The sequence below is a fragment of the Benincasa hispida genome, chromosome 11, assembly GCF_009727055.1.
Source record: "Benincasa hispida cultivar B227 chromosome 11, ASM972705v1, whole genome shotgun sequence".
Lineage (NCBI taxonomy): Eukaryota > Viridiplantae > Streptophyta > Magnoliopsida > Cucurbitales > Cucurbitaceae > Benincasa > Benincasa hispida.
This window is the reverse complement of record NC_052359.1, coordinates 59,843,622-59,854,993: the sequence shown is the minus strand read 5'-3', so window position 1 is coordinate 59,854,993 and position 11,372 is coordinate 59,843,622. Positions and strand designations below refer to the sequence as shown.

At 34.3% G+C, this 11,372-nt stretch overlaps 2 protein-coding genes across 2 annotated transcripts; both read right to left on the bottom strand.

The window, feature by feature from the left end:
* Window positions 1-822: 822 nt before the first annotated feature.
* Window positions 823-2,232, bottom strand: LOC120091685 (DNA-binding protein S1FA-like). Its single transcript, XM_039049796.1, has 2 exons — window positions 2,024-2,232; window positions 823-1,240 (listed from the first exon to the last, which is right to left on the bottom strand). The coding sequence occupies exons 1-2, from the start codon at window positions 2,042-2,044 to the stop codon at window positions 1,025-1,027; spliced, it is 237 nt and encodes a 78-aa protein (XP_038905724.1). The 5' UTR covers window positions 2,045-2,232; the 3' UTR covers window positions 823-1,024.
* Window positions 2,233-7,070: 4,838 nt separating this feature from the next.
* LOC120091585 (L-type lectin-domain containing receptor kinase VIII.1) lies at window positions 7,071-10,000 on the bottom strand. The gene has a single exon (XM_039049679.1). It carries the CDS (start codon window positions 9,778-9,780, stop codon window positions 7,324-7,326), a length of 2,457 nt encoding a protein of 818 aa, XP_038905607.1. The 5' UTR covers window positions 9,781-10,000; the 3' UTR covers window positions 7,071-7,323.
* Between the last annotated feature and the right edge of the window lie 1,372 nt (window positions 10,001-11,372).

Below are 11,372 nucleotides of genomic sequence, written 5' to 3'. Positions count from 1 at the left end.
TTTAGACAGAGGAACTGTGGATTTACCAGAAGTAATATAAAAAGCAAAATGGGTTGCTTTTGCCCATAACAAAAGGATACTGAGTTGCCTGCAGGAGTATACCAATACAAGCAATTGAGATAAAAGCCAACAAAACAAAATAGGAAAAGGCTAAAAGCTGAGTGTTTTATATCAGCATTTGCTTGTTTTGACAGAATCCACAATTATGTTGATGGAGACTTGAAAACAATCAATCCCACAAAAACACAGAAAGGGGACAAAAGATGACTTACTTGCTTCAGTAAAAGGTAAAGCCTTTTCTCAGCTTCAATGTTCTCCAGTGTTCCACGTGATACTCAAATAAGTATTGGCCCCCAGAAGAACATGTCTTTTCCCTAGTTGACTATAATGTTTCTTGTGATAAATTTGTGAGTGTATTCCTTTTCAGAAAAGAGCGTCTTGTAATCTTCTTAACACAGAGTTACACACATTCATTCAACCATGCGGGCAAATTTCTAGTACTCCCGTAGTATCATCCTCCATTTATTCACACTATATATTGGTCTTCATAGATATCAGTGGAACCCACTCTATATCTTAAAGCAGCACACAATAGACAGAGCTCTAGCATATGAAATTTTACATGTCATGCAATCAATTTCTAGAGTCTAGAATCTAGCTAACCCCACCATTATTTGAAAGATTTAAAGTCCAAAAAGAAGAAGGAAAGATTCTAACAGTAGAAAGGATTGAGTTAAGGCAGTTTAAAGATTGAGAAACAAAAATCTTTTTGGTGTGTACCAAAAAGAGGGGAATAATAAATAGTGAAGAGTCAATGGCACCTTGAGAAAAGAGCCCAAGAAATATGAGTTTAAAACTCACAAATCAAGTTCCATTTCTGAAGAGTTTTAAGACAGCAGATAAATAAATAAACTGTTAAACAACTTTCTAGGCAGTCTATGTAGGAAAAATTTTGAAAAACAAAACGTTCTACAGAGAAGGAAACCTCGGGAAGTTAAATTTTTTTCGTATTCTTTTCTGTTTTTTACTCTCCAGGTGCAGACACTCCTTGCTTCAGTCTTTCCCTCTTCATCTTCTTTTTAGATACTGGCTTTTTCTTCTTGGGAGGGAGATTCTTCTGTGCATACAAATAAAGTGCATAGTTCCCTACGAGGAAAATCAGCAGCAACCCACCAACAAGAAGAAGTACTATTAACGCTGGATTGAATCCTTTTGCTTCAACATCATTGATCACATTTCCCTGTTCACTTGTAGAACAAACAATTAATAAACCATCATAATGAACCACAGAATCAAATTTGACGTTTCCAAGGAACAAAACCACCATCTCATAATTTTCATAAGTAATGACTAATGAATGATGATCTTTGATTATTCCTGGAATGGAGATTCACTTTTCACAAGGTTAAGTCACAATTCAACTATAACAGGATTTTACACTAGGGCATAAACCAAACTAGCTTCTCTTCATCATATTTCTCAAACCTAGATAGTTCATTTCCGATCTTAAATTAGTTCTCTACAAACTCAATAATAATTTCAAACATCCTCCAAAGTTTAGTGATTATTGCATATGTTGCAAAGCAGTTTAATCACATTTTTCCATCCAAATCGCTCGAAATTACCCAATTTGAAACGACAATTCGCCTGCAGGGTCGTCCTTCCCTAGATTTTTCCCCACATAAACAAATTCACCTCTAAAACCAAGAATTTACAAGTCCTACAATTCGTGCGCCAAACAATCAGAAGCTCAATTTTCATCCAGTACAATTTCAAACAAAATTCCAATCCATACCAGCACTCGCTAACCAAATCACCGCCCAACCAGATGAAATTAAGCTTTCAGAAAAGAAGAAAAAGACGAATCTCGACGCACACTGATCGATCCAAACAATCAAATCGAAGAAAAAAAAATATCCGAACACGGAAACAGACATCGAATTAAAAAGGAAAAAAACACAGATCTCGTGAAATTGAACGCAAAAAGCAAGAAACTAAGGGGGGATTCGTTCGACAATCGTACCTTGCCATTGGCTGAAGCCATGATTACGACTCAGAGCCGGATAGATCGGCCGGCAAGAAGATCCTGAATATCGGCAATTGTACGGATCGGAACGGCGGCGAAGCGTTGACGGCAATGAAAATGTCAGCGAGATCCAAGAACAAAAGGGGAAGATTCATATAAATCGGCGATTTTGGTCCACCCGAGTCCTGCGCTTTCTATGGGCCGCTCTTTTCATCGTAATGGGCTCGTGTACGCTCCTTGTATTTTAATTATTTTTAGGATTTTCATATTTTAAAATTAGTTTTTAAGAGTCTTATTTTCGCTTCTGGATAGTCAAACAATGGGATGATTATTCGTGGTTTGGTGTTTTAATTTTCAGATTTTTTTCCGATCTTTAAACTTTTATATAGAATATTTTAAGCTCGTTTTGTTTTTAGGCTTTTTTCCCCTTTAAATTTATGTTTTTTTATTTTCATTTTTCTTAGTTAATATCTAAAAGAAAAATAAACTAAGCTTTATAAACAACCCTTTAATCTTTAAATTTCTTAGTTAGTTATTTATTTTTTACCAATGTTTTCAAAAATCAAACAAAATTTCTAAAATTTAAAAAAAATAGTTTTATTTTTTGAATTTAGTTGATAATTCAACTCTTTTGTTTATGAAATATGAAGTTTATTGTATGAAATTAAGAGAAAACATTTTTTTAAAAAAACAAATGGTTACCAAATAGACCATTTTTTATTAGTTTTTAAGATTTGGTTTGGTTTTTAAAAGTGCTGGTAAAAGTAAGATTACACAACATAGAATGTTACCAATTTTAAGGGTAGAAGTAGATTTTAGAAGCTTAATTTTTTAAAAAAAAAAAAACTACAAAAAGAAAAAAAAAATAGTTGCCAAATAGGATCTTCATTTTCATAATGTATTTATTCATGTTATTTTTTTTTATATATCGATGGGATAATATTAGCTTATTGATTCATATATGAAATGATGTTACATCAATTCGAAATGAATATATTTCTTCTATTTGATAATAGTAAACAAATGCAATGATTACAAAAGAGGTATAAACAAAGTCTAAACATTATTATGCTTCGCATAAAAAATGGTCATTCCTCAATCCAAGTTTGATAAACCCGATGCAGGAAAGCGTCTTTAGCTAGCAAATGAGCAGCACAATTACCCGATAAGAAGTGAAGCGAGCAAGCCACCGAAAATTGAGGAAGTATATCATGCTTGATGGAACAAATCAAACCATCCAATTCAGAAATATCCTCCATAGAAGATGAAAGCTATTGAACCATCCATGAGCAGTCTAATTCAATCACTAAATGTCGTAGAGCAACAATAGCCATGGATATTCCAATCGCTACACTCGCACCCAACTCAAAATAAGAAATTGAGGGGAGGTACTATGAAGCATAACCGATGCTAAACAAGATTACGACAAGAAACAAGTGTTCACATTGAGTTTAAACTACAAGTCAGACGTGCAAAGTCCAATTAATTTGCATTTGGTGGGTGAATTTCCAGTGCTTCGTTGCATCTTGGCACGGGCCAACCATAAACATGCAAAAATCCCCTTGCCTAGTCTGTAACTGAAAAAGGCATCTGATGGGCCTTGAACAATCGATCGTGCAGAATTTACTTAACAAATCAATGGTAAAAATCAAAATAATTACATTTTTTTTAGCTTAATAACTAATACAAAACACATTAGAGATCATTATACATTTTAAAAGATCAAAATAAAATAAATAATTTAAAAAAACAAAAACAAAAAAAACAAACAAAAAATTGGATGTGAGGATCTAAAAGCTGTGTGAAAAAGATGGATGGATTTACTTTTAGGCTGACTATATTTTGATTTTGTCTTGATTTTAATACTTGTTTTGAAAAATTCAAAACGACCTACCAAATTTTCTTTAACCCACAGATGGACTTCATCAATTCATATATATCCAAGTCCCCCAACAAACTGAAATTATTATTATTTATTTACATGATGAATAAATTATTTTAAAAAAAGAATATATGATGAATAATTTGAAATTCCTTTAATGGAGACAATATTTTCCCACTTAAGCAAGCAAGCAAGCAAGTTGCTGCATTATTCAATCACCTACTGCCACGTGGCACATATCCTAGATCAAATCCTCAACAGCCTCCACCGAGAGATTAATTAACTACTTCCTATTATTACATGTATAATCAATGAATTAATTATATATATGGATTGAAAATTCCAAGCAAAGACAAACTTTAAATATTCCACTTGCCACTATAATCAAATCAAATGAAATTCAAGAAAGATCCATGTTATCAAATTTTAAAATAGGCAATACTACAAATTAGCATGATCTCTTATCTAAAAATTGGAGGTTCAAATTCTCACCCCATAATTATTATATTAAAAAAAAAGACGTATATTGACATACATAACTCATTAACTTATATCAATTTAGACTCCAACACTTTCAATTTAATCAAATTTAACCTTACACTTAAACAAGTATTGGGACTTTTACTATTGTCTGCTCTATTTTTATTTTTATTTTATGGCAATGTGTAGGGTAAGGTAATCGAAACTCTAATTTTGAAATTAATGGTACAAGCACTTTTACCCTTCTATTCAATCTAGAGATGGAATTCCTAGATTAGGCGGGGAATGGAGGAGTGAGTGGGGAAAAAAATCCCCTGTGAGCTAAACGGGGACGGAAACGGGGAATGCATTCCCCATCTCCAACCCCGCCCCCATTAGCTTTTACATATTTATTTAGTATGGTTATCTAATATTATGTTATTATTGTTATTATATGAATATTACATTAAAATTTTAAATTTGATTATTTATTGGGAAAGATAATTAATATGTTTAAATTGAATGGTTAAATTTATATTATATATGAGAATAATTTGATTTATATTTATTTATTTCTACTAAAAAATTAATTATTTTTTAGGCCAAAATTGGAGTAATTTATCTTTAAATTCAAATTGTCATATAAAACTAACAATAAAAAAAAATTAGTGATAAAGTTAATTATTTAATTAAAATTTGCTCACATTAATGATTTAAATTAGTTGACTTTTTACACAAAAAAAAAAAAGGTAACCGGGAAGAATTCCCCGCGGGGAACCCAATCCTCGCGGAGAATCCCGTCCCGATCCCACAGAAAATTTCACGAGGATGAGGAATGAAATGGGGAGCGGGGATGGAGAATGACATCTCCGACCTTGTCCCGTCCCGTGGACATCTCTAATTCAATCCTTGCTCATTCACTGACTAATGTTTTTCTTAAAAAACAGCGTTAAAAACTTAAAATACAATTTTGCACAAAATTAATTATACGAATGCACGAACTAACCATTGAGAATTAGTACAACACGAGTTATACTTTTAGATATTTTGCAACATCATTTAAAACATTTTAATATTAATTTTATAAATAAGAAATTTATTTAAAATAAAATCAATTTATTTCTTTTTAAAATATCAATTTAGTTTACGGATTATTGTTTTAAATGACAAAATTGCTTAAAATATTTTTAAATATAGTAAAATTTTACTGCCTATTAGTTATAGACACTGATAAACAATATATTCTGGTATATTTATAAAAAAGTTTATTTATTTTCCTATATTTGAAAACGATCATTTATTTATATAAACAAGAGCTCATCGTAGAAGGAAAAAAACGACGAGCTAATACTTTATTTGACTTCAAAATAACTTTTTCAAATATTTAAATACAAAATCAATTTAGTCTTTAAGGGTCACTTCGTCCACCAACTTAATTTCAATAGTAAGCACTATTGAAGTAGGAATATTTATCGATGAACTTTATCTCTACTTTTTACATTTATTTTGAATAACTTCATCTTCTGTTTTTAATCGAACTTTTCACAACTATCGAGAAACTTCGTCTTACAACCCTACATCCAATACAAAACTAACTCCAACATCCTTAACTGTTTATAAACATCTTCCCCAAATATGATTTATTAATCTACTTGAGAAATTTCATTCATTTTGAATTTTTATGTCATATATTACATATTAAAATTAAGTTATTAAAATTTTAAAAGTACAATTATGTTTCAAAATTTATGGATTAAATTGTTAAATTGATGAAAGTTTTTATTTATTTAAATAAAATACACATTGAAAAAGACATCATTCCTTCGCAACATTAGATTTGAATCTATGACCTCAAACATACGTTGTCAATTACGATAGACAAATAGTATTAATACTTGAAAATATCTTATACTTCTAGAATTGAAAAGCATAAATATATAAGTCCTTACCTTAGGACTTTAGGTTCAAATCTCCTTAATCTATATATTTGATTTTTTTTTTTCCTTTAAGAATTTGATTGTCCATATCTAATTCATGATAAACTGGCAAACATAATGATTATCCTAACACCTTTAACTGTATGCCATAGATTTTTAATGATGGTTAGACTCATCATTAAATAGCTTGATTAAAAGCAAAACAACACCGCGGTTAAAAGTAATTTAAGTACATTGGAGATAAAAACAATCTTTAAATTTTAACTTAACAGCCATTTCCATGAATTATTTGATTCATGTTGAGTGCTTTCATTTTTCTATCGACAAAAAGTGTTCCCTTTTCTAATCAATAAATTATCAATTTTTTTACATATATAAAGTTCTTTTAGTACAATATCAAAAGAAAAGGAAAAGAAGAAAAAGTTAGATGTGAATAATATTAAATAAAAAAAAGCAAAATATTGCGTCATTTTCAATTGTTTTCCATAATATAACAGCTGAAAATATTTTAAAATATAACATTTTACTGTATTTGTTAATAAATTAACTCATTTTTTTATTTAAAAAGAACCATTAAAAAAATCAAATTGCTACAAAGAAAAAAAAAACTCAGCATGAATATAATTTAGAAATAAAGGTACATAATTAATTAATAAGATTGATTGAGAAGGACTAATGATAAATATTGTTAAATTAAATTATTAAAAAGAAAAAGATAGTATCCATTTGAATTTTGATTCCCACCCTCCTCACACCAGCATTCATAATAAATAACCTAAAAACCTATTTATATATTTTTCAAAAGGAGGTTATTTTTGAAAGCAACAATCCACCCACAATCCCAAAAGAGGAAAATAAAATAAATAAATAAGGGAGAAAATTGGACCCCACCATCTAACTTAGAATGCTGATGCCTGGTTATTGTGTCATACATTAATTAAAAAATATTGGATAAGATTGAAAAATACAATAATTTAATTATATGTGAAAATATATGTACCGTATGAGTGGATAATGATTCAAACAATTGATGGATTTCCTCCCGTCCGATCATCCAGTGAGATTAAATCCTCGCCCTTGAAGCTGTGCTCAGACGACGAAGTGGAAATGGCGATCATGCCGTTGAGATCGGACACGCTGTCTTGTAAAGTGAGAAGCAAATGAGCGGTACTGAAGCTCGTTGACGGCTTAGACCGAGGGACGATCGGAATCTCCGAATCGCCGATTAACATTTGCACTACGCCTCTCATCGTGGGTCGGGTCATCGGATCCGGGTGAGAACAAGCCAACCCAACTAACAAAACTTTCCTCATCTCCGATTCATCAAACTCACCGCCAAGTCTCCCGTCCGCCGCCGTCAACAACCGTCCTTCCCGGTGTAAACTCCAAACCCAGTCCACCAAATTACTGTTGACACCAAATTTTCCGCCGCCTCCAACGGCGGCAGTCTCTTTCTCGATCGGCCGTCTGCCGCTAGCGACTTCGAGAACGACGGCGCCGAAGCTAAACACGTCGGTTTTTTCCGTAGCTCGTCCGGTGAGGAGATATTCCGGCGCTAAGTATCCCATTGTGCCGGCGGCGACGGTAGCGTCCGGCGATTTATCGTGCTCCACTTGTCGGGCCAATCCGAAATCGCCTAATCGGGCATTGAATCCTTCATCCAACATTATATTACTGGTTTTAACATCTCTATGAATGACTTGATTTTCACATTCTTGATGTAAATAGGCCAAAGCAGAGGCGACGCCGAGAAGGATTTTTCTCCGGTGAGGCCACGGCAGCGGCGTTCTAGCCTCGAACAGTGCTTTATCTAAACTCCCATTTGGCATTAAATCGTAAACGAGTAAAATTTCGCCTTTCTCGTGACACCATCCTTGAAGACGGACTAAATTCCGATGGCGGAGAGTTCCGATGATTGAAAGTTCAGAGAGGAATTCATTTTTGCCTTGTGTACTGTGGCTACACCGTTTCACCGCCACAATGTCGCCGGTCTCCGGCAGAATCCCTTTATAAACAGTCCCAAAAGCGCCATGGCCAATGATTCTGTTCGAATTGAAGCATTTGGTGGCGATTTTGAGCTCCTTGTAAGTGAATTCCTTAGGCATTTTGATGATTTCTGAAGCGAGGGAATCCGATTTTTTAACCTGCTTGATCTTTTTGGAATATGCCCAAATTAACCCGCCGGCGAATAATGCTAGAACAAACGCTCCCGCCGTCACAACTCCGACCACTGCACCAGCGCCTTGCTTGCAGAGCCCATTGTGGCAGGACGTTGACTTGGAGTTCTTTTGCGTGACGGAATCTGAACCCGAGGGCGGTTGCGATGGTGGCGGTGAACGAACGACATTCGCCGTTGGGTTCATCAGCGTCGTCGTTGGCGGCGGCGGAACCGACCCAGGTAGGGAATTTGAGTCGAACGACGACGTAAAGCTCCACCAGTCCACACTGTGAACTTCCGTACTCCCCTGTGTTGAACCGGAAAATCCAACGTACATAAAATCGTTCAAATACGGATCAAGATCGAGATTGAACGACATTAAAGGTTCTGTCGGTTTCAAATTCGAATAAGAAACGAAGATTTTGAAGATCCGAGCTGACCCGTCGTATTCAATCCACGAATTCACAGTATCGCCGCTTTTAAGATCAATTCCAATTCCATCAAGATCTTTAACCTCCAACGAAACCATTTCGTTCAGATCCAATCCCACATGATTCCCATTAATGTCTTTAAATTCCACATCCATTAACGTGTCGAATTCCACCGCCACGAACCCCAATCCCCTCTCGTCGGCCAGGCCCAACAACCCACCGGCGCCGCCGAGTGTTTCGGAGTCCGGGGATATTACAAACGCCAAACCACCACCGATCGACGACGGGTTGAGATTAGTAACGGAGAAGGAGAAAAATGTGGAGAAACTGGCGAGGTAATTAAACCCCGGCTGCCGGAATCTGATGGGTTTGGCGTAGAGTACTCTGCCGGAGCCAGAATTTGGAACGGCGAGGTCTCGAGTGAGCCTCACGCTCCCGTTGTTCAAGTGGGCATCGCCGAGTAGCTTTAAGCTACTGAGGGCGACAGTGCCGAAGTCAAATTCGGCGGTGGCGGCGACGGTGGCGGTGAAATCGAAAATGGCGGTGTTGGAAAAGGAAAAAAGAAGTAATGTGAAGGTAATTGATATGGAAATTGGAGAGAAATTCAACATTATTGAGATTAAACTCTGTCCTTCAGACCCATCTCTCTTTTTTTTTCTTTTTTTTGGCCGGTGAAGTTGAGGAAGACGATGAACAAAATCACGGGTAAGAGAGAAAAAATGAAGAGAGAGAGAAAGAGAAGGAGAAGAAGGGAATTTTCTTTGGCTTAAAAACGGACTAAACCTGGCATGCAAACAAGGAATACTAAGAGAATCCAAAGAGAGAGTGAAGGGGACAAGTGGACTGCCGTTGCGACACGTGTCAATCCGCAACGGTAAATTTTTCATTGATAAAGCAAACTTTGTTTTCTTTTTTCTTTCTTTTCTTCGTTTCACACCTTTTACAGAGTGGACGGTTTTGTCGCACGTGCCTTGCTACAGCGCGTGACTTCCACGCTTTAACCTTTTGTGTGTGGTTAAGCACAAGGTTAAGAAGATTTATCCTTTCGTGCGTGTGTGGTTAATATTAATCACAGGGTTGAGCAGATTTATCGTTTTCGTCCCAAGTCTGTTGAGTTTCTATTCAGTCCTCAAATTTTTTTTTTATGTCAATTTAGTCTTCTAATTTTGAAGTAGTACAATTTTATGTTTGATTTTTTGTATTTTATTTTAATTTAGTCTCTAGTTAGAACTTAGAGCAGCTTGCAAATATAGATTTTTGGACCAAACTAATTATAAATACAGTATTAACACAAATTACAAAATGGTCAAATTTAAGTACAACCCATACAAAAAGATTAAAAAGTTCATGGAAATGTAATAAGCCCACAACCCAAATATCCTTCCCACCCATCGCATCCACAACCCAGATATCCCATCTTCTTCCACCCCTTCCAGCCAATCCAAAACGATCGACAATTGGGATCCCTCATCTAGATCTCTTCGATATTTGATCTTGTTTTTTTTTTTTTTTTTTTTTTTCAATCTTCTTCAAAACTCTAGCCCAACTATATTCTATCAATAATACAATAGTAGTATCAGTGATAGAAACGATCCATGATAGACTTCATATGTTGTTCATTTTGTCATATAAATATAGAAAACTGTTGGATCGTTAGTTGAATCCATGCAAATTATATCCCTTTGTGCTTTATATTTTAAAGTTTTAAGGACTAAATTCTTGTTATTATGTAATAGGTGATCAGTGATAGATTAATGTCAATGATAGACCAATATTAGTGAAAGAAATCACAGTGACATTGCTTAAAATCAATCACAATAACTTCCTATGTAGTTCATTTTGTTATATAAAATATAGGAACTTGTTGGATCATTCGTTGAATTAGTGCAAATTATGTCCCTTTATGATTTTTATTTTAAAGTTCTAAGGACTAAACTCTTGTTATTATGTAATGGGTGATCAATAATGGATCAATGTCAATGATAAACCAATATCAGTGACAGAAAGCACAGTGACATTACTTGAAAAGACAAAATGACGTGAAGTTGAGTTTGTTGCGTTCATTTCTCATGAAGTTCATCTTATGAAGTTGACATGAAGTTGAGTTCGTTAAATTCATTTCTCATGAAGTTTGTCTCATGGAGTTACATCACAAGACGAATTTCACGATACAAAAGACATAAATGACGTGAAGTTGAGTTTATTTTCTCATGAAGTTACTTAAGAGACAAGTTTAAAAGATAGAATTTCAACCACATTTTGAATGCCACTGATACCAAAATCCAATAAGATCGATAATTGTATTGAAGAAATAGATGCATCCAATTGAATTTCCTTTAATATTAAACTCACAAAACTCTCAAAACACATAATCTCATTGACCAATATGCCTTTAGTCTCGTAATTCAAGAAAATATGTTTCTCACTACCACTATGAAACACCACTATTGCAAACTTAATCATATTTTCAAATCACTAC